The 23,222-nt window shown below is 41.0% G+C and overlaps 2 protein-coding genes across 7 annotated transcripts in view; one reads left to right on the plus strand and one right to left on the minus strand.

The window, feature by feature from the left end:
* The window catches only part of POLR2D (RNA polymerase II subunit D), a 471,659-nt gene that overhangs the window by 292,364 nt on the left and 156,073 nt on the right, over positions 1-23,222 (minus strand). The window lies entirely within an intron of this gene.
* UGGT1 (UDP-glucose glycoprotein glucosyltransferase 1) overlaps positions 1-23,222 on the plus strand; it is a 108,277-nt gene that overhangs the window by 52,201 nt on the left and 32,854 nt on the right. For 5 of the 6 annotated variants that reach the window (XM_050751577.1, XM_050751578.1, XM_050751576.1 and 2 more), the window contains 9 exons: positions 1,358-1,489; positions 6,729-6,893; positions 13,483-13,603; positions 16,478-16,576; positions 17,385-17,408; positions 18,241-18,335; positions 20,734-20,940; positions 21,680-21,811; positions 22,435-22,565. In XM_050751577.1, the coding sequence (XP_050607534.1) occupies positions 1,358-1,489; positions 6,729-6,893; positions 13,483-13,603; positions 16,478-16,576; positions 17,385-17,408; positions 18,241-18,335; positions 20,734-20,940; positions 21,680-21,811; positions 22,435-22,565 (1,106 nt within the window). The remainder of the gene's footprint in view (positions 1-1,357; positions 1,490-6,728; positions 6,894-13,482; positions 13,604-16,477; positions 16,577-17,384; positions 17,409-18,240; positions 18,336-20,733; positions 20,941-21,679; positions 21,812-22,434; positions 22,566-23,222) is intronic. The other variant, XM_050751579.1, reaches the window with a different exon arrangement.

A 23,222-nucleotide genomic window follows, 5' to 3' on the forward strand; every position in this document is an offset into this window, starting at 1 on the left:
GATTCGCCTGCCGCAGCCTCCTGAGTAGCTGGAATTACAGGCGTGCACTACCACGGCAGGCTAATTTTTGTATTTTTAGTAGGGTTTCAACATGTTGGCCAAGCTGTTCTCGAGCTCCTTACCTCAAGTGATTGACCCTCCTCACCCTCCCAAAGTGCTGGGATTACAGGTATGAGCCACCATCATACCTGCCTGGCCTATTTAGACTTTTCTTTTTTTTTTTTTTTTTTTTTTGAGACAGAGTCTCGCTTAGTCGCCCAGGCTGGAGTGCAATGGCGCCATCTCGGCTCACTGCAAGCTCCGCCTCCCGGGTTCACGCCATTCTCCTGCCTCAGCCTCCCGAGTAGCTGGGACTACAGGCGCCCGCCGCCTCGCCCGGCTAATTTTTTGCATTTTTAGTAGAGACGGGGTTTCACCGTGTTAGCCAGGATGGTCTCGATCTCCTGACCTCGTGATCCGCCCGCCTCGGCCTCCCAAAGTGCTGGGATTACAGGCGTGAGCCACTGCGCCCGGCCTTAGATTTTTCTTAACGTATTTTTTTGTTTGAGACTTAACATGACTGAGCTGATTCCAGCCGGGCACGGTGGCTCACGCCTATAATCCCAGCACTTTGGGAGGCTGAGGAGGGCGGATCACAAGGTCAGAAGTTCAAGACTAGCCTGGTCAGTATGGTGAAACCCCGTCTCTACTAAAAAATGCAAAAATTAGTCGGGCATGGTGGCATGTGCCTGTAGTCCCAGCTACTCAGGAGGCTGAGGCAGGAGAATCCCTTGAACCTGGGAGGCGGAGGTTGTAGTGAGCTGAGATTGCGCCGCTGCACTCCAACCTGGGTGACAGAGTGACTCCATCTCAAAAAAAAAAAAAAAGAATATTTAATTTCCAACCTAGAAAGCCATCTTAATAAGGAAAAGGAAGAATTGCTAACATGTCCCAATTTGACCTTTCAAGAAAAGTAATTGGCCAGGCGCAGTGACTCACGCCTGTAATCCCAGCTTGGGAGGTTGAGGTGGGCAGATCACCTGAGGTCAGGAGTTCAAGACCAGCCTGGCCAACATGGTGAAACCTGTCTCTACTAAAAATACAAAAAATTAGCTGGGCATGGTGGCAGGCATCTGTAATCCCAGCTACTCTGGAGGCTGAGGCAGGAGAATCACACAAATCCAGAAGGCGAAGGTGTAGTGAGCTGAGACTGTGCCGTTGCACTCCAACCCGGGTGACAGAGCAAAATTTCGTCTCAAAAAAAAAAAAAAAAAAGAAAAGTTATCATATTTTCCTCTAAATTCAGAAAAATGTGGAATAAACACTTTGAAATTTGAACTTAAAAGTGTAGTTAACCAACTGTTTTTTCTTCCTTCAGATCTATAACAAGGTGAGGACTGGAGAAAAAGTGGAAGTTGAACATGTGGTCAGTGTCCTGGAGAAGAAATACCCGTATATAAAAGTGAATAGCATTTTGGGGATTGATTCTGCTTACGATCAGAATCGGAAGGTAAAAAATTTCTTTGTTTCTTATTTGATTGCAACCCTGTACTGTCCTTAACCCCCTGTTTGGGGGCTTTGGTAAATAATGGTGTTGGTGGTTAAAGTGTTTCAGTACTTAGTGTTTAAAAGTTTAGAAAACAGATCACTTTTTCAGTGTTTGAAAAAGTTGTTTCAGTCTTGTGAAGATAGGACTGATTTTTAACTTGCTTATTAACTATTACATTGAAAAACAATTTTTTTTTCATAATGAATGGTAGTACCTCCATGAAGTTTGCTGTGGATAACATCTGCTGGCTGTATAGAGCCAGGATATGATGTACAGCTTAATATATATCATACTGGCTTTATTTCGTTATTTAGGCTAAGGATGGAAGTATATTAAGAAATGTAACAGAATGGCAAAGTATTGTAGTAATAAGGATATAATAAGAAAGTTTAAAATTTTTTAACTTAAAGGTAATTTTTTTTCTTTTGAGGCTTTAGACACAGTCAAGGGTCTTTACCTATTGAAAGCACAAATTGTTGAAAATGTATTAACGAAAGGAATTATACATTTCTGAAACATTCTGATTTTAAACATATCAAAATGCATTTATTTACTAGTGTTTCAATGTTTTTTCTCCTTTTTTAAGGGAGGATTTTTTTTCCCCCAAATGAAAAACAGCCTGTGATTCCTGTTTTAAGATCTGAGCTATCATCCGTTTATAAATGATATTCAGCATGAATTGTTTATGAGTCCCTGTTTCATCTGATACAGAATCCTTGTAGAGTTTTATAATCTCCCTCCGAAGTCTTTATGCTAGTTGTTTGACAGACACCCAGTTCAATATCATTTGGTTTTAGCCTCTCATCTTTATGAGTTTTCTAGTCATTCAGTTCGCTTTAGTGGGAAGAGTAACCTTCTTTTTGTACTCATATTTTATTGGTTTACATACTATTAAATCATTTCACTAACAGGAATAGTCGGTTTGGGAACAGACACAGCTAATCCTTGGTAAGCAGATAGCTCAACTGGGAGGAGCAAAAGGATGTGGGCATCCTATTCCCTGTATCTAAAATGCTGCCTTTTACTTGTTGACAGGCATTTTAGTGTGGTTTATGTGTAATACCAAAGAAAGAATATTGGACACCTCTCACATTTTATAGATGATCTTTAAGGTCAGATGTTTTTAAAGGTCAGTGTGACAAAAATAGTAGCAAGTTAAACTTTCGAGTTACTAAGTTAGACTAGTTTATACTTTAGGATTGTCTTCAAACAACTATTCAAAAACACGTAGAACCCTGGAACTGCTGCGTATGTGTGCTTGTTAATGGCGCTTTTGCCACCTCATTGGAAAGTTTTAAGTGGAGGAGATAAACAGTTAAAAATTATGTGTGATCATAAGGCTTAAGATAATTACAAACAAAATCACAGATCAAAAAAACAAAATATAGGCCAGGTGTGGTGGCTTATGCCTGTAATCCGATCACTTTGAGAGGCTAAGGTGGGAGTTTGAGACCAGCCTGGCCAACATGGTGAAGCCCCATCTCTACTAAAAAATAAAAAATAAATAAAATAAAAATAAAAACGTATGTGGGCGTTCTAGAGAGTAGCTCACCAGTGTAAGTGTTCAGCATACTTTAATAGCTGGTATTTGTTAATCAGATAAATTCGTTAATTGGGATTGGTTGAGAGATCTGCTCCTGTAAGTCGATTCAGGTTTTAGAGGGAGAGAACAAAATCATCTTTAGCAAGATCAAAACACAAGAATTTAACAACTAGAGAAATTTCTGAATTGCTTTAGAATAAGTAACAGAGTTTCAGTTTTAAAACGGTAGTATTGAGTCATCGTGCCAGTCCTAAGACTAGAAAGTTGAACAAGATGTGGTATGAACTTGGGCAGTTCACATAGCCTCGCTGGGGGAGACAACACATGACAGCAGTATGGCTTTGGTGATGGTGAGGTTCTGAGTGTTTACACTTTGTATGTGGAGGCTCAGTGGCCGCCGAGCTAGATGGCAGCTAAGCAGGATGGGCAGCTCTGCTAGTTGGGGACAAGGTGATTATGGAAGGCTTCCTAGGTATAGCGACAGCTGCCTGCTCTGTGAATTCAAGTTCATAGAGGAACACATATTTATTGTGTGTGTAAGCTGATGTTGAATACAAGGCGAATTAAAATACTAGCTCTGTACCAGCTCTTTTACAAAGGTAATCTCATGCCAGGAGCTGGAAGGTCTTTGAGCATGCCAGTCTGCCTCTCTTCTTTCTCTTTTCTGTTTTTGATTCTGTGCTTTGGTATTGTATCTGCTCACTTTAAGGTATATCCAGTCAAGCTTGGAATTGAAGCTGGAAGTGACATCTACTCAGTATAGCCTGAGAAGGGTTACTATTATTATTATTTATTATTTATTATTTATTTTTTGAAATGGAGTCTCGCTTTTGTCTTCCAGGCTGGAGTGCAGTGGCGTCATCTTGGCTCACTGCAGCCTCTGCCTCCCGGGTTCAAGCCATTGTCCTGCCTCAGCCTCCTGAGTAGCTGGGATTACAGGCGCTCACCATCGTACCTGGCTAATTTTTGTACTTTTAGTAGAGATGGGGTTTCACCATGTTGGGCAGGCTGGTCTTGAACTCTTGACCTCAGGTGATCCACCTGCCTCGACCTCCCAAAGTGCTGGGATTACAGGCATGAGCCACCGTGCCCGACCGATTACCATTATTTTATTGTAGCCTTCTGTCCAGTCACTTATCTTTTCTGGGTTTTTAAGTAAAATAATATTGCTGTGGGTACCTAGTAACTATTTTTCTCCCAGATAGACACAAACAGCAATAATAGTAGTCTGTAGAAAAAGAATTTAAGTGAAGTAAAAGAAAAAGGCCACTTTGAGAATATGAAAGTTTTGAGGGACTTTGTGGAATTTTTTTTATATTTCATATTTAGAAACTGTTTAAGTCTCATTTTCTCTTACCCTGCTGAAGAAAAAGTACCAGTAGCTTTTTATTGTGGATGATTACAATATCAAAAGTATTTACTCGAAAAATATTGAATAGAGTGGACAAACTGGAGAAAGGGGTATTTTTATATCTTTACCTGTGTTGAAATCTTGATTGTGCTGAAAAATTGAATGAGAGTATCACACACCATGCTCCTTGGTTTGCTAGACGTGGCCATCTGTACTGATTAGAGGCTCTTCTGTATGCAAACAGGTCATATTATTTATATTTCATCCATTTAATTGTCTAGCTGTTTGAATAGAAGTACTCCCAAGGCAGGGATGTGGAGAGTATCGCAGAAGTCCTAACAATCTAATGATTCATGAGTTTTTTTTTTTTTAAACTACAGGAGCTTTACCCCTATACAAAAAATCCAATGGAATGGATTCTTTTGAAATGGTTAATTTTAGGGAAAAATGACAGCTTCTAATAAATGTCATTGCACTTGTAAATCTGTTCCTTTTGTTACAGTGAAGCTATGATATCTTCTGTGTCTGAAAGAAGTAATTTTTTTAAAATGTAGGCAATGCAATTAAAGTTGAAATTTTAAACAGGCGAGAATATAGTCTGATAGGTGTATATTTATATCTTTCAAAGCCGGTAAGATAATGACATTAGGAAAAGTTCTAGCCTGCACATGCAAACACTTTACCTTTAGAATATTATCTTTGAGTCCTTACTAATCTCAGTTGCATGTGAGTGGCTCAGTATACAACTACCAAAAATTAATGTTTGTATATTATTTATCATTATTGAATATTTTTAGTTAGCTGTTGATAGAAAATTTGTCCATATGAATTTTCAGTTTGGCTGTTTGATAATTGTGCTGCATTCTGTTATTTGGTCTTGTAAACTATTTCTGAGTGGTGAAAAAGGAAGCTACATAGCAAACACCTCCCTCTCACTCCTGACTGCTACTCAGTTACCGTTTGCAGAGAAAACCAATGTTATTTATCTTATTGTCACTTGGAATTATAATGCAAGTTTTCTGGTCTTGTTTTAATTGGTTGACGGGGATGATTTTCAAAACTAAAGTTAGATTAAAATTGAGTTTTAATGGATATCTATGAAATAGTTGAGATGTCAAAGAACAGAATTAACATGGTAAGAGTTTTAGGGGTGTATATTTAAAACATTTAAACTATGATGTAGAGAAATGGCTGAAACCAACCTAGAAGGGTTTTTTGGCTGTGCCATGTTTTAGGCTGTCCGTTTCTGTGCCGTTATCTGTTACCGTACTAGTCTGATGAGAAAGTAAGCAGTCTGTTACCGATGGCTCGGATTAGTTACCGATGGGAGTACTTTTCTATTGGTGCTATCTAAAATGGTTATAAATAATTACATTCTGCTGTTTTCAGAAAACGGCAATTACAGGGTGTGCGATAGGCATTTGTAAAGTGGCCCACTTTACAGCTTGGGTGGTAATAGTTTTTACTCCGGAAAGCTCGTCTGAGGGATGAGCGCCTGTGTTGACAGTCAGGAAGAATGTCCATCTTGGATACATTTGCCGTTTTGTTGCTCCAGTATTTTCTGGCCAGTGAACCTCTTTTGTCCTGGAGAAGGGAAAAGATTGGGTGTATTGTGTCTTAGAGCAGTTGTTGAGCACTGTTTCCCCACAAACCTTGTTTTGTTTTCTGCAGGTGCAATTTCTTTGTTAGTGATATGGACCCTTATTTAGAATTGGGTGCAAATATTTCCCTCAGGCTTTTTGCATAGAGCGCTTATAATTTATGGTAGTCAAAACCTGTGTACTTCATTTTGGCAGCCCATGGTCACATGTAGATTTTTAAATGGAAATTAACGAAAATTAAAGATTTAGTTACTTGGTCATAGTTGGCAGGTTTCAGGTGCTCAGTAGTTACATGTAGTTAGTAGTGGCCACTGCATTGGACAGCACAGACAAGCACAGATAGAATATTTCCATCACTGCAGAAAGTTCTGTTGTGTAGTGCTGACCATAGTATATGTAGTTCAGTTTTGATAGCCTGTGCCACACACAGACACACACACACACACACACACACACACACACACACAGACACACTCTTCATAATCTGCAAGCTTTTGTGGTTTTGTAAAAACTCCAACTCAGTAATTCAATCTCAGATTTACATAGTAGGATATTAACTGTGATGTCATTTTTCATTGTTTTAAAAAGAAGTATCTTATTTTCTGTTGATTGTTGTTAGAACAGTCATGTAAGAAAAATATGCTCTGTTCCATTTGTCTCACAAAAGGCAAAAATCTGCTGTTTTTCTTGTTCCTTCTGTTTCAGGAAGCAAGAGGCTACTATGAGCAGACTGGGGTTGGACCCCTGCCCGTTGTGCTGTTCAATGGAATGCCCTTTGAAAGGGAACAGCTAGACCCTGATGAGTTAGAAACCATCACAATGCATAAAATCCTGGAGACCACCACCTTCTTCCAAAGAGCGGTGTACTTGGTGAGTCATGTTTCAAGGTGGGATTTTTAGAGACAACAGTTGGCTTACATTTTTTGTTGCCTCTATAGTAGGCAGTAAAATTCTTAGTATCACTATTTGGGAGGCTGAGGTGAGAGGATGGTTTGAGGGTAGGAAGTCTGAGACCAACCTGGGCAATATGGCAAGACCCCATTTCTAAAAAAAAAATGAAAAAATTAGCTGGGCTTGGTGGTGTGCACCTGTCGTCCTAGCTACTCAGGAAGCTGAAGTGGGAGGATCGCTTGAGCCCAGGAGTTTGAGGTTGCAGTGAGCTGTGACTGCCCCGCTGTACCCCAGCCTGGGTGACAAAGTGAGACCCTGTCCCGTTAAAAAAAAAAAACAAAAAAACAAAAAATCTATTTTCTATATGTCACTAGTAATTGGTTTGCAAACTCTTGGCAAGTCCTGCTATGATGAAAATATTCATAAATCTTCTGTATATGGTAATTGAAATAACTAGTATTATTGATTTCAGGATTAAATGTTTATCTTAAAAATTGCAAGCAGTTCTAAGAAACGTTTATTCTGTTTGTAGGAAATTTTGACTTTGGAGAGAATCTTATTTTTCATTTATATATAAATATTAATATATATAGTTCTTGAGCTATAATTCAGACAGCATAAAAGTCAGCTGTTTAAAGGGTAGTTTAATTCAGTAGTTTTTATTCTCTATACACAGTTATGTAACTACCACCTCTAATTTCAGAACATTATCATCACCCCCAGAAGAAACCCCATATCCAGGAGCAAGGACTCCTCTCCATTTTGCCCATTTTGTCCTACTCCCCGCCACCCTGCCACTGGCAAACACAGACCTACTTTCTGCTTCATGAATTTGCTTGTTCTGGACATTTTATACAAATCAAATTTGCAGAGAACAGGATATTACTGGACAGATAGCCTATTGCTCAGAACCCCAACTCTCTAATCATGGTCGGTCTTTCTAGTGTTACCAGCCCCCGATCTGAGTCGTGGCATTAGCACAGTCTCTCAGGCCCCACTGTGCATCACGCCGGAGTAGAAACCGTCACATGTGAGCTGAGGGGCTCGCCATGAATCACTGGATTCACAGTTTACATCCCAGGAACTAGGGCCAGCCAGATTATTTACCACACACTGTCCTTTTCTCTTCCCTCCTCTCATTCTGGAAATACGCGTATGTTGGTACTCTCTCATGTCCCATAGATCTCTCTCTTTATGTCCCTCAGACTGGATAATCTCAGTTTATCTTCAAATTCACTTATTCTTTCTTCTGTCAACTAAAATCTGCTATTGAGCCTCTCTAGTGAATGCTTCATTTCAGTTAGTATAAATCCAGATTTCTATTTGGTTCTTTTTGATAATTTCCTTAGGTTTATAGATACTATTTTGTGAGACGTAGGTCTTAAACTTTACTTTGGTAGACTTCGTTTCTTTTAGTTCTTGAGTATATTTGAAATCATTTATTTAAATTCTTTGTCTAATTAAGTCCAATGTTTGGACTTACTCAGAATAATATATGAACATAATGTAAGAATATACATTATGCATTTTACTTATATAATAATAAGAATAGTATGTCTTGGCTCCTTCTCTTCCTGAGTATACACCATACTTTTTTCTTTCTGCATGTCCTTTTTTTTTTTTTTGTTACAGGGTCTTGCTCTGTCACCCAGGTTGGAGTACAGTGACATGATCTTAGCTCACTGTGGCCTCCAACTCCTGGACTTAAATGATCTTCCCACCTCAGCCTCCCAAGTAGCTGGGACTACAGGTGCATGCAACCATACGTGGCTAATTTTTGTATCTTTTTGTGGAGACGAGATCTTGCTGTGTTGCCCAGGCAGGTCTCAGATCTCGAACTCCGGGCCTCAAACGACCTTTCTGCCTTGGCTGCCCACAGTGCTGGGATTACAGGCATAAGCCACAATTTCTGCATATTTAATAATTTTGCTTTTGATAACTAGGACTTTGAAATAATGTGACACTTCTTCACCGTACCAGGGTTTGTTTGTGTTGTTCTTTGTTGTTGTTGCGACTGTTATTTGTTTAGTGACTTTCCTGAACCAATTCTTTCTTTTATTTTCTTTCCTTTTTTTGAGACAGAGTTTCGCTCTATTACCCAGGCTGGAGTGCAGTGGTGCCATCTCGGCTCACTGCAACCTCCGCCTCCTGGGTTCAAGTGATTCTTGTGCCTCAGCCACCCGAGTAGCTGAGATTACAGCAGCACACCACCAAGCCCAACTAATTTTTGTATTTTTAGTAGAGATGGGGTTTCACCACATTGGCCAGGCTCTAATTTCAGAACACTGGTCTCGAACTCCTGGCCTCAAGTGGTCCACTCACCTCGGCCTTCCGAAGTGCTGTGATTACAGGCATGTGCCACCGTGCTCGGCCCTGAACCAATTCCTTAACATCTGTATTCTTTTTCATGTGTGGCTTCTGAAGTTTCAGCTTGTTTAACTTACTGGTCAGCTGATGAATGAACAGAGATTTCCTTTGATGCATGAATTCAAAAATCTCCCAGTTTTGCCAAGGGTCTCTGTGTTGCATTGGGGCACACTTTCCACACTCAATCAGGCAGTTGGCAACTCGGCCTTAGTCTTCTGTTTTTGCTTGCACAGAGCCCCAAGGTTAGAGGCAAGGGTTTAAGGCCTTCTGAGATTTTTCCTGGACATTCACATACCCCTGGGCATGATGCTTATGGTCGTTCAGATTCCAAGAAGTTTGTCAGAGCTTTTCTTTTTTTTTTTTTTTTTGAGACGGAGTCTTGCTCTGTTGCCCAGACTGAAGTGCAGTGGCGCAATCTCGGCTCACTGCAAGCTCTGCCTCATGGGTTCACGCCATTCTCCTGCCTCAGCCTCCCGAGTAGCTGGGACCACAGGCGCCTGCCACCACACCCAGCTAATTTTTTGCATTCTTAGTAGAGATGGGGTTTTACCCTGTTAGCCAGGATGGTCTCAATCTCCTGACCTCATGATCCACCTGCCTCGGCCTCCCAAAGTGCTGGGATTACAGGCATGAGCCACCGCGCCCGGCCTGTCAGAGCTTTTCAAAGTCCCTTATGGACATCCCATTCCCCGGCCTTTTTTTTCTTTGTTTTTTGACTAGCTTCATGTTAGCCCATGTGTTATCTGCCACCTCAGGCAGCTGAGATGTTAAACCATTGTCCGGTTGTGTTTGACAGATACCCCTAGGGAAAAGGCTGTTGGCACTGAGTGAGGTCTGCTTCAGCCCAAATAAAGAGAAACCCTGAGAATTATCTAGTGTCCTAGTTGTTTTATTTTGGGGCCATTGATTTTCAAGGCTTTGTGCAGCTGGGGAGATGTACATAGTGGGGCAAATCAGTTGTCACAAAGGTCACTTTCCTTACCAAAACTTTTTTGAGACAGGGTCTCTCTGTCACCTAGGCTGGAGTGTAGGGAGTATGATCATAGCTCACTGCAGCCTTGAACTTCTGGGCTCAAGCAATCCTCCTGCCTCAGCCTCCCAAGTAGCTGGGACCATAGGTGTGTGCCACCACACGAGGCTAATTTTTGTATGTTTTGGAGAGTTGGGGTTTTGCCAGGTTGCCCAGGCCGGTCTCCAACTCTTGGGCTCAAGCAATTTGTCTACCTCGGACTCCCAAGGTGCTGGGATTATAGGTGTGAGCCACTGTGCCTGGCTAATATTCCATTATAAAAAATAAATAGCTGGGCGTGGTGGTGCATGCCTGTAATCCCAGCTATTCGGGAGGCTGAGGCAGGAGAATCGCTTGAACCCAGGAGGCCGAGGTTTCAGTGAGCCAAGATTGTGACATTGCACTCCATCCTGGGTGACAAGAGCGAAACTGTCTCAAAAAATATATAAATAAAATAAAATAAACATTTACTTCATTCCCTAGTATTGGACATTACTTCTACATTTTCACTAGTTACAAACAGTGCTACAGTGAATATTCTAATATGTATATACCTTTGTACATTGTCTTGAAAAATACCAAGTACTAGAAAATTTGAACTAAATACACTACAGAAAGATGTGTTACCAGCCAGTTGTGGTGGCTGACGCCTGTAATACAACACTTTTGAGAGGCCGAGGCTAGAGGATTAGTTGAGGCCAGGCATTGTGGCATGTACCTGTAGTCTGAGCTACTTCGGGAGGCTAAGGCAGGAAGGTTGCTTGAGAATTGAAGCTGTAGTGGGCTATAATCATGCCACTGCACTGAGCCTGTGCAACAGAGCATGACCTTGTTCCTTTAAAAAGAATTAAGAGATACGCTATGCCAATGGTATGAAATTCAAAACATAGAGATGTAAATGAAGAGAAACTTTTAGCTATACACTCCTGTCCTGTATTACTCATTATTTCTTCCTCAAGACAACTACTGTGTGTGTGTGTGTGTGTGTGCATGCATGTGTGCATGTGTGTGTATACAAGAGCTGGTTAGAAGGTATTACATTTACAATTATTTAATAACTTTTTTAAACAAATGTTTATTCTTATATGTACAACAGGCTTCAAAACACTTCATTCCAGCTATAGATGGCAAAAGGTGCTATGGCAGGGAATACAGATGTTTAAATAGGAATGAAATCAAGGGTCACCATCTCCTCAAGGCACAAGGCACAGCTTACTTGTTGCCAGATTCTTTTTTCTTCTCTTTTTTTGAGACGGAGCCTCCCTTTGTCACCCAGGCTGGAGTGCAGTGGTGTGATCTTGGCTCACTGCAACTTCTGCATCCCAGATTCAGGCGATTCTCCTGCCTCAGCCTCCTGAGTAGCTGGGATTATAGGCGCCTGCCACCAGGCCTGGCTAATTTTTGTATTTTTAGTAGAGACAGGGTTTTGCCATGTTGGCCAGGCTGGTCTTGAACTCCTGACCTCGGGTGATCCACCCGCCTCAGCCTCCCAAAGTGCTGGGATTACAGGCATGAGCCACTGCACGCGGTCCAGATTTCTTAATTTCACCTGCGGCCAGGGGACCCTTCCCCATAGACTTCGATTTTAGCTCCTGTTTTTGTTTATTCTGCTCCTCTTTTTGTTTCTGCTTGAAAGTCTTACCTTCCTCGTCCATCTCTTTGGCCTGCTTCTTGGGCTGTTTCAGCAGCACCTTCACAGCCAGACGTGGCTCCTGCCATGCCTTCCCCAGGCCCTGCCCCCCTACATTTAAAAGTTTTGTAGACTTTGGCAAATTCCCCTCCTTGAACTAGATAGGCTTCTAATTGGAGTCAAGTCGATTTGTAATCTTGACCAAAGTTGTGTACATGGGCCAACATGGACAGTGAGCCATCTAATACCTTTGTCTTTTGATTTGTATGGTTGGTTCATATGCTCCTTATTAAATAGCTACAAACAATGTCTAATTAGAATTATTTAGACTTAAATGTGTATATTTGATTCACATCTTTATCTTGAAAATGACTTTAGGTGGGGCACAGTGAGAGAGGATCTCTTGAGCCCAGGAGTTTGAGACTAGCGTGGGCAATGTGGTGAAACCCCATCTGTACAAAAATGCGAAGGTCAGCTGGGCGTGGTGGCACATGCCTGTAGTCCCAGCTATTTGGGAGGTTAAGGTGGAAGGATCCCTTGAGCCCTGGAAGTTGAGGCTGCAGTGAGCTGTGGTTCTGATTATACTGCTGCACTCCAGCCTGGGTGACAGAGCAAGACCTTGTCTCAAAGGAAAAAAAAGAAAATGGCTTTAAAGTGTGTTTGTATGTTAAATATTTTAAGTGTGATAAATCTGCACATTTGCATAGTTGTTGACACGTGGCTCTGAGATCACCCTCAAGAAGTGTGACTATTTCTGTAATATGAGCTGTGCGAAAGGGAAGAATGAATAACGAATGATCTCTCATCCTCTCATTGTAATTCTGACTCCGGAGATGTAGGGTTACTTGGATGGCTGAGATTGAACAAAGATGGGAGTATTTTTATTACAAAGTATATTAACTGCTTGAGAGAAGACCTTTGGCTTTCTCTTTTTTTTTTTTTTTTTCCTTGAGACGGAGTTTCGCTCTGTAGCCCAGTGCAGTGGCGTGATCCTGGCTCACCGCAACCTCCGCCTCCCAAGTTCAAGTGATTCTCCTGCCTCAGCTTCCCGAGTCGTTGGGATTATAGGCACCCGCCACCACGCCCGGCTACTTTTGTATTTTTAGTAAAGATGGGGTTTCATGGGGTTTCACCATGTTGGCCAGGCTGGTCTTGAACTCATGACCTCAAGTGATCTGCCTGCCTCAGCTTCCCAAAGTGCTGGGATTACAGGCGTGAGCCACCACTCCCGGCCTGGGTTTGCATTTCACAATCACTTTGCATTGGCTTTGTGGGTTTGAGTAAGTTATTTAACCTTCTGTGCCTTAGCTTCCTCATCTTTGCAATGAATGTCAACAACAATATCTGCCTCACGTTGTTGATAGAGGTAGAGATGCTGTAGGTGACGTGCCCAGGTATGCTTGGCAGTGACAGGGACCAATAACATACTAACTTCTGTCTTAACTATTATTAGCACAGAGGAAGCAGTTTATAAAGTTCATAATTTTTTAGTTCCTAATGAATTATTATTGCTAACATTTGCTTTACACTCCCCCCTCAACCTCCTATTTTTTTTCTTGCAGGGTGAAGTGCCCCCTGATCAAGACGTGGTAGAGTATATCATGAATCAGCCAAACGTTGTTCCACGAATCAATTCTAGGATTTTGACAGCTGAACGAGACTACCTGGATTTAACAGCGAGTAGTAAGGAGCATTTCAGGAACAACCTTACACTTCTTTTGACTTGTGCTTCAGAGTCTTTACATTTTTCAGATTTTAATATTCCAATTATCTTCTGCAGTGTTCAGAGGATAGCCCAAGATTGTGAAAAAATTTTATGTGTAAACTCTTTGCACCTTTAGTTCATGGTATGAGCTTCTAAATTCACAAGAGTTTCCTCCTAAAGAAGAAAACATCTTCCCGGGCAAAAGTCTGTGAACTTTGAAACATATTTAGTGCCATTTAAATGCCAACTGTATAGACAATAGATGATGAGAATGGACCTGGATTGTTGGCTCCCCTCGTCAAAAAGAGTTCTCTTTCTTCATCCTCATTCTAGAATCAGTCAACAAATATCTCACTGAATTTCACTGTGAGAACTTAGGAAGGCCTTTAGCAGCTTCATCAAGATATAATGTATATGCTGTAGAACTCAACCTTTTTTTTTTTTTTTGAGACGGAGTCTTTGCTCTGTCACCCAGGCTGGGGTGCAGTGGCGCGAACTCGGCTCACTACAAGCACCGCCTCCTGGGTTTACGCCATTCTCCAACCTCAGCCTCCCGAGTAGCTGGGACTACAGGCGCCTGCCACCTCGCCTGGCTAGTTTTTTTTGTACTTTTAGTAGAGACGGGGTTTCACCGTGTTAGCCAGGATGGTCTCCATCTCCTGACCTTGTGATCCGCCCGTCTCGGCCTCCCAAAGTGCTGGGATTACAGGCGTGAGCCACCGCGCCCGGCGAACTCAACCTTTTAAAGTATACAATTCAATGGTTTTTTAATGAAAAAAACTCCACAAACTTTGTGCAGTCATCACCACTGTCTAATTTTATATCATTATCATCACCCCCCAAAATTCCCCAAAATTCCATATACCTATTAGTAGTCACTCTCTGTTCCTCCCTTCCCCTATCCCCTGGCAACAACTAATCTCCTTTCTGTCTCTATGGCTTTGCCCATTCTAGACATTTCATATAATTGGAAGCCTTTTGTGCCTGGCTTCTTTAATTTAACGTGTTGTTAAGGCTTATGCATGTTGTTGTGTATGTCAGCATTTCATTCCTTTTTATAGCCCACTTTATGGATAGTCCACATGTATGTGTTCCTCAGTTGGCGGACACTTGGGTGTTTTCTGCTAGAATACCTTACAAGGGCCAAATATGTTAAGCCCAGGTGCCATTTGTTCCTTGTGCCTTCCTCGAGACTCTGAGGCCTCTTCAGCAAACACCTGGAAATAGATGGAGCTGTCATCACTAGCCCATGAAATCTCACTGGGGAAGGAAAGATGTGTATAATGAAGTCATAACCAGCTATTTATTGTTATAGTTGAGTATAATGAACATATCAATCTATTTATGGTTGTTAACTTAAAGCATTATCTCTAATATACTTGAAACTGAAAGTTTCTTTTAGGTAGAGGAAAAATACATACATATATGCACACACACACACACACACATACCCATACACACCTCTATACATAAGCACACACACTGAGGAAAAAGTATAAATGTAGGCTTATATTTGAGAAAGAAACTACCCAGAAAGTGAGCTTTTTCTTCACAGCTGGGTTTTCCTTTCTTTCCTGAAGTTTCAGTAGAGCAAGGTGAGCGTGTTGTGGCTCTTTGTCCTGTTTGTTGTTTTCAACATGTTTATTCGAGTTTAAGACAACCGTTGAACTTGAAGGGTTGTCTCTGGAATACACATGAATAAGGAACATAATAGTGGTTTTCTTTTAGAATTTCCTTTTCCATTGAGTGTTGCAGCAGTGAGCTATGAAACAGCGCTAGTCCGCAGTGGCAAAGATGCCACCTGTCAGCTGAACCCAGTGCAGACATCAATTAGGAGGCACTGGCATCCTCCTGACCTGGTGGTGGTGGCACTATCACCCAGGTTTCTTTGGCTTTTGGTGTCCTGGAACCTTTTTAGTAGGATACTAATTTTTACTGGCATGGTGTTCTCTCACTTCCCCCGCATGATATCATGGACCGTGTGTGACTTATTTTCTACTGTTTTCCTGAATAGTATGCTATGGATAGTAGGTGTTCAGCGTGCATTGTCGAGTAACAGTGTAGATGGGTGAGCGTGTGCACAGATGAATAGATGGGTGGGTAGGCAGGCAGGGTGTGTGTGGCAGACTGTGATGAGAAGGCTGACATTTGTATAGGGTGCAGTAATGTTTAAGACTGGGGAGATTGTTAGAGGGTTTACACTACTAGGCTGGAGACCATTTTGTAGCCTGTAAGAAATTACTGGGTGGTTTAGAGCAAGAGAATGACTTGATGAAGCTGGAATTCTAGGAATAATAATCTGAGGGGAAATGAATAATGAGGATTGCCCTTTGACACTAATTGGAGAAGGGACATATCTAAAAAGAGTGGAAATGACCTTTTATTTCTGTTAAGGGTCTAAAAGGTGATATTTTGTTAGACCTGAAAAATAAAAATCAGTTTTCTTATGTATTTTCTCTTTAACCCCTGCTTCCTCCATAGGAGCAGGAAGAGCTTACTCTACTGGTTGGACTAGGGAAGGGAGAAATGAGTTAAGGGGATCTCTTTGAGACTGTTCTCCAGTTGACAAGTGACAGGAATGGGAATGGGATGAATTTCAACCATTAAACTGACACGTACTTATATGATAGCTGTGTGAGATATGTATGTTTTCATCAGCCTTGTGTCTTTGATGTGCGACTTCAATAGGGATAGGGGCCATGCTGTGAAGTTGTTCAGTAAACATGGAACTTAATATACTTCACTCATGCATTTCTATAAATCTTATATGATGATCAAGTCAGGTTATCAGTTGAATATTAAGAATAGATTGGACTGGAACTAATATATATGTATTTCATTTTTTCTCCCAGATAACTTCTTTGTGGATGATTATGCTAGATTTACTATCTTGGATTCCCCAGGCAAGACTGCTGCTGTAGCCAATAGTATGAACTATCTGACAAAGAAAGGTAATCCATTTGAGGCTTATTATCTTGCATTCTACATTTTTTTGAAAGTATTTGCATATTCATCTTAGTGTGCAAATCAAGAGAAAAAAGGGAGAGACTTCATAATTTTTCTTATTATTTCTTATAGTGCTTTGAGTCTAGAAAATATCTATTTAAAATTTAATTCTTTGTATATTTGTTGAAAATATACGTTTGTTTAAAACTTCAAATGTCTTCATAAATTTCATATTACCTGTTTTGCGTTTTGACTTTAGTCAAAAGGAAAATATTTCATAGTTCAAATGGAAAAACATTTGTGATATAAAAGTGGGTTAATGGATTAAAAATGACAGTACAGGGTTAATATTATTTTGGGGTTTATAAGATAAAGTTGGTTTTAGAAAGCCTTGTATAATCTTTGAAGCTGATTTTAGGTAGAGGTATTTATTTAGGCTAAGATTGTGTAAAATGACGCCCCGTTAGTGGCGGACAGATTCTGTCCCCTTTGGGTCAGTGCTTCAAAAAAGCACTGGCTGTCTTTTAAGGCAGCTATTTTTACCGCCTTTTTAAATCCCCGCTGTGGTTTCTCCCTGAGAGAAGTTCTGGTTTCCCAGCTATATGTAAAGTACAAGCAATTACTCCATTTGGTTCTTTAAAGAAACTGTTTCTTAGGGTACTGGGACAGCACCATGATGCCGACAGGACTAAGCAGCAGGAAGAACCATAGACCATGTTAGCCATTGTTTAGCCTTTTGACTGTTACAGTAGGCATTCATTACAGAAATGATACTTTCTTTTTTTCTACTCTCTTCTCTTTACCTTTGTCCAGGAATGTCTTCCAAGGAAATCTATGGTAACTTAAAACTTCAAAATGTTCTATTTCTTAATTTTCTTCTTTGATTTCTGCGACCATTGTAATTTAGAATTTATCAACACTTAATTATACTGTTTCTGGAATCTGTGGGTAACAGGAAGCTATATCAATGTAGATTATTATTATTATTATTTTTTTTTTTTGAGACGGAGTCTTGCTCCATCACCCAGGCTGGAGTGCAGTACCGTGATCTTGGCTCACTGCAAGCTCCGCCTTCTGGGTTCAGGTGATTTCAAGTGATTCTCCTGCCTCAGCCTTCCAAGTAGCTGGGATTACAGGCGCCTGCCACCACGCCCAGCTAAATTTTTTGTATTTTTAGTAGGGACGGGGTTTCACCATGTTGGCCAGGCTGGTTTTGAACTCCTGACCTCAAGTGATCCACCCACCTCGGCCTCCTGAAGTGCTAGGATTACAGGCATGAGTCACCGCACCTGGCCAATGTAGATACATTCTGTATAAACATTTGTGAAGAATTATTTTCAGAAAATAACAAATTAATATGATTAAAAATGACAATATGTTACCCACATGTTCAAAGGCTGTTTTTCATTTTACATGCTAACAGATGCCCAGACCACAGTAGAATTAATCAGTGCATGTTCCTAGTCTGTAACTAAATTCTATGGGAAGATTCCCCTGCTTTCATTATAGTAAAGGTTTACCAGTTTTTCTTCTATCTTTATTAAGCTTGTCATTTTCTTCTTTTTGCATGGTTCTCACAAATTATTTGGTCAATTTCATTTTCAGAATGTTGAAACACAGAATGTGCTTTTCTCCTCCAACTCAATTAACTGTTTTTGTTTTTCTATAGATGATTCTTTTATTAGGCCAGTCACTTTTTGGATTGTTGGGGATTTTGATAGCCCTTCTGGACGGCAGTTACTGTATGATGCCATCAAACATCAGGCAAGTATCTGTGACTTCATTTTATGTTTTCGTTTGCAGCTGTAGCTGTCCTCATGGGCGTCGCTGTGCGGCTTGGGTTGTTCAGTGGGAGTTCGGAGTCCTGCTTTCTTAATGCTCGAGGGAACGGAGCATCGTTTCTATAGAGCTCTGCCAGCTCTCAAGAAAAGAGATCTAAGACTACAGTATCCAGGCTTTGTTGAACGGGGTAGATTCTTACAGAGAAAAAAATAAATAGCGAGATCCTCATCATAGACAAGTTTTATCACATGCCTGTTCATGTTCTTGGAGCAGAGTTGCTCAAACAATTGTGTTGTCTGCTGTATCGGGGAGATGGGGTCCTTACCACGACAGAGGTCTGGACGTGGGGGTAGTAGCACACAGGAATGGTAGTGTGTGTGTTTAGTAGAAGTAGATCCAGATGCACTGAGGGATACACACATAGACGTTCTGAAAAGATACGCTGCCGTGAATAGCTGGGCTTGAGTGAGTGGCAGTGGCAGGTGGTTGGGAAGCAGCTGATTGTTCTGGAGAGTGTCATTGTTGGAGGATGAGATGGCAAAATTATTCTTCCTGAGCTGTTTCAGTTTGCGTCTTCATCCATGCCTCACAACCCTCCTCATGGTCCCCTTTCCACCCTATACCTGGGAAGGCTTACTGAAATAAGGAACTATCCAGGTGGTTTCAGTTTCACTCATGTGCCGAGTGCCTTTATTGTCCAAGGAGTGAACCAAATGCTGTGGTCAATTCGAAGTTAGATCAGGGCAGTTCTAGCTAAGGGCAGTAGTTATATGTGAAAGGCACTCTAACACAAATGCATAAATCTTCACATGGTGGTAAGGTGGGAGAATGGGGAAGGAGAGTTGCGTTTTTTAATAACTATTTTAATTGAAGTAAAATGTAGGTTCACAAGAAGTGCTCAAATCATAGGATACACAGTGTCACAAAGAGAACACACTCTTGTGACCACCACTCAGGTCAAAAAATAGAGAACTCTCAAATTCCTGAAAGCCCTCCCACACTTGTGCCCAGACAGTACCCCTCTTCCCTCTTCTCATATCAGTGAATAGGTGTGCCTGTCTTTTAGTTTAGTAAAATGGAATCTTATGCAGTTTCATTTGTGTTTGTCTTCTTTGCCCAGTCTTTTGTGAGATTTATTCATGTTGTTACAGGTAGGTGTGTATAATCCTTTTTCATTCTGTAGTATTATATCGTATGGCTGTACCACAAAGTTTTGTTTGTTGAAGTTATTTGAAGGACAATTGGGTTTTTAGCTTGGTGCTATTCTGAGACTGCTGCGACGAATATTCTTGGATGTCTTTTGGTACACCCAAATATAAATTTCTATTGCTTATGTTATTGGTACGAGCCCTGTTTTGGCTTTTTGTGTCCCAAAATGTGGGAAGGCCGTGTGAATGAAGAAGGGTTTGAGCAGAGCACTGAAAACACTTCTAACACAAGTGTGTTAGAAGAAACAACATGTGTGGTAGAAGAATATAAAATGTGTTGAGTAGAGATGGGACTCTGAGGGTCTGTAATTTATGCTATATTTACAGGGGTGGTAAGAAATGAAGTTGGAAAGGTGGGCTGGGGGCCACTTCATGTAAGGTTTTGAGTGCTTGATGATGGCATTTTAATTTTATTCTGAATGCAGAGAACTACTTGAGAGGTTTTTTTTTTTTTTTTTTCTGAGACGGAGTCTCCCTCTGTCGCCCAGGCTAGAATGCAGTGGCGTGATCTCGGCTCACTGCAAGCTCCACCTCCCAGGTTCATGCCATTCTCCTGCCTCAGCCTCCCGAGTAGCTGGGACTACAGGCGTCCACCACCACGCCTGGCTAATATTTTTGTATTTTTTTAGTGGAGACAGGGTTTCACCGTGTTAGCCAGGATGGTCTTGATCTCCTGACCTCGTGATCTGCCTGCCTCGGCCTCTCAAAGTGCTGGGATTACAGGCATGAGCCACTGTGCCTGGTCGAGACTGGTTTGTTTGTTTGTTTTCTTTTTTGAGATGGAGTCTTGCTTTGTCACCCAGGCTGGAGTGCAGTGGCGTGATCTCGGCTCACTGCAACCTCTACTTCCCAGGTTCAAGCGATTCTCCTGCGACAGCCTCCCGAGTAGCTGGAATTACAGGCGCCCGCCACCATGCCTGGCTAATTTTTTATATTTTTAGTAGAGACGGGGTTTCACTCTATTGGCCAGGCTGGGCTTGAACTCCTGACCTCGTGATCCGCCCGCTTCGGCCTCCCAAAGTGCTGGGATTACAGGCATGAGCCACTGCGCTCAGCCTGAGACTTTTAAGAGAGATATTATTTGCTACTTATTGAACATGACCAATGTTAATGCTGCTTTTTAAGTTCAAAAATATCTACAATATGACTCCCATTTCCCATTTTGTGAACAGAAATCCAGTAACAATGTTAGAATAAGCATGATCAATAATCCTGCCAAAGAGATAAGCTACGAGAACACTCAGATCTCCAGAGCAATCTGGGCAGCTCTCCAAACTCAGACTTCCAACGCTGCTAAGAACTTCATCACCAAAATGGCCAAGGAGGGGGCTGCAGAGGCCCTGGCTGCAGGAGCTGACATTGCGGAGTTCTCTGTTGGGGTAAGGCTCCGAGCCTCTCATGAGGCTGCCCCATTCTGTCTGCCACGGAAGCTCACCCACTACAGCTTCCGTGGTCCATTCATGATCGTGATTTGTCATTTTAGTCCAGAGTCTCAGGGAATTCTTTTTTAATTTGGAAGAATATTTCCAAGAAATAATTCTGTCACGTTCCCTTTATTACTTTTAACCTTGCCTAGCTTTCGTGCGGTGCATGATTGGGGTTTTTGTGAGTTTTAAGCGTGGGGCCATTTGTTAGGCACAGTTTTTAAAAGAGACAATATGGCTTATTTATAGAGCAACTTGTGAGCCAGTTACGGGTTCAAGGCTTATGTGTTCTTGATGTGTTTCCAGAATAAGCCTGTGTTTATTCATTTATATTTTGTTACTTATCACAGTTTTGTAGTTTTTAAATTTTTTACAGAATGATGAGTATACACTATTTGACGTTTCAGTTAGGAAAAGAGGCTGTCACTGGAAATTAGCAAGATTTAAAAATGCAGAGTGAAGGAATGATGAATAGTCTGCCAGTCGAACAAATCACAGGAAAAGATAAGGAAATAGCAGTTACTCTAAGTAGTAGGGAGATGGCGGGGAGATGGAGAATTGACACATCTTAATTATGAAAATTAGTTATTACTTCCCAGGGAAAGAAAATTTTGTGGTTTATTCACTGTGTTTATTTGTTTATATGATTTGCTTAATAACGACTATTTTTCCTTAATAATGATTACTTTCCTAGGGAATGGATTTCAGTCTTTTTAAAGAGGTCTTTGAGTCTTCCAAAATGGATTTCATTTTGTCTCATGCCGTGTACTGCAGGGATGTTCTGAAGCTGAAGAAGGGACAGAGGGCAGTGATCAGCAATGGAAGGGTGAGGATTTGTCAAGCTTGACTTCACATTAGATCCGTGAACAGTCTTTGCAGCATTCTCCTCTGAAGCTAGTAAACTCTTCAAACAGAGCCACTCTTTTTTCAAAGGTGATTGGGGTTTATGAAGTGCCGTTGATGTTTCTGCCTCCTATTTCCAAGGAGCTGTGCTTTTTGACACAGACAAATATCCCCGTATGATAGAGCCTTCCTGCTGTGGATTTGTGTCCTGCGATTGTGTGAGGCGGTGAGAGTGTGGTGGCTCTCAGAAAGTCAGGCGGTACGGCCTTTGTACATAAAGTAGCCTTTGTTGTTTTTATTCAGGGAGAATTAATGAAAACTACGTTACGATTTTATTTTACTTTGGAGTTTGCTTACTGTAATATACTGTGATGCACACAGTTTTACACTGTGTCCTTGAGGAATTGATAAGTAAATAACTACAAGTATTTGTTTTGGGCTTCACTTTCTATTATTTCACTGATTTTATCTAGACATGTACCTGTCTCAGGTCTTTAGGGTGATCTGGTATATGAGGTAGCCTGAGGACGCCAGAGGGTTCCTTACCAGCTTGCTGAGTGCAGGCAGCCTTCCAGCTCTGAGCGCCCGCTCTTCTCTCCTTCACAGATCATTGGGCCACTGGAGGATAGTGAGCTCTTTAATCAAGACGATTTCCACCTCCTCGAAAATATCATCTTAAAAACCTCAGGACAGAAAATAAAATCTCACATTCAACAGCTTCGGGTAGAAGAAGATGTGTAAGTTTTGCCGTACGAGGAATTACGGGGTTATATAATTGGACTTTCCTCATTGATCAGTTAGGATTGTATGTTGTTTCTCATACTACATATCCCAAGGTGTTTTATTTCCAGTTTTAAAATCTAACAGTACTCTTCAATTCCAGTTTTAATGTATGCTTCTGTTGAAACAAGATAATTTATTTTGTAGGGTACTCTTTAAAGAACGGAATTAGTTCTCTCTGTTTTTATTTTTATGATTTTTGGTTGTGGAAAATTTCAAATATATGCAGAAGTAAAGAGGCTAGTTTATTTATTACCTGGAATACTTATGTAAAATGATACTTTTCCTCATTATCTATTTGGTTACCCTTCAGTTTTATTGTGTTCAGGAAAGGAAAGGCAGTTTAAATCTTTCTTTTATTTACCAGTGCAGAATACTGAGTTGTTTCCCTTGTATCTTCAAAGCTGTGATGAATTGGTTGTTGTTGGTTTTTTAATTTTAATTCTGTCAGTATTATTATAAGCTGATTATTTTAGTGTGTTATTTCTCTTAATGGAAGAAAATGAATTGTTTGGATGAATCCCTGGAGTCCATAGTTATATATACGTAGATTCTGCATTAAACATCAAATAACTGGGTAGTTGGAAGATCTATTTCTGTGTTTAATTTTTGAG

This window comes from Macaca thibetana, chromosome 12 (genome assembly GCF_024542745.1).
Source record: "Macaca thibetana thibetana isolate TM-01 chromosome 12, ASM2454274v1, whole genome shotgun sequence".
Lineage (NCBI taxonomy): Eukaryota > Metazoa > Chordata > Mammalia > Primates > Cercopithecidae > Macaca > Macaca thibetana.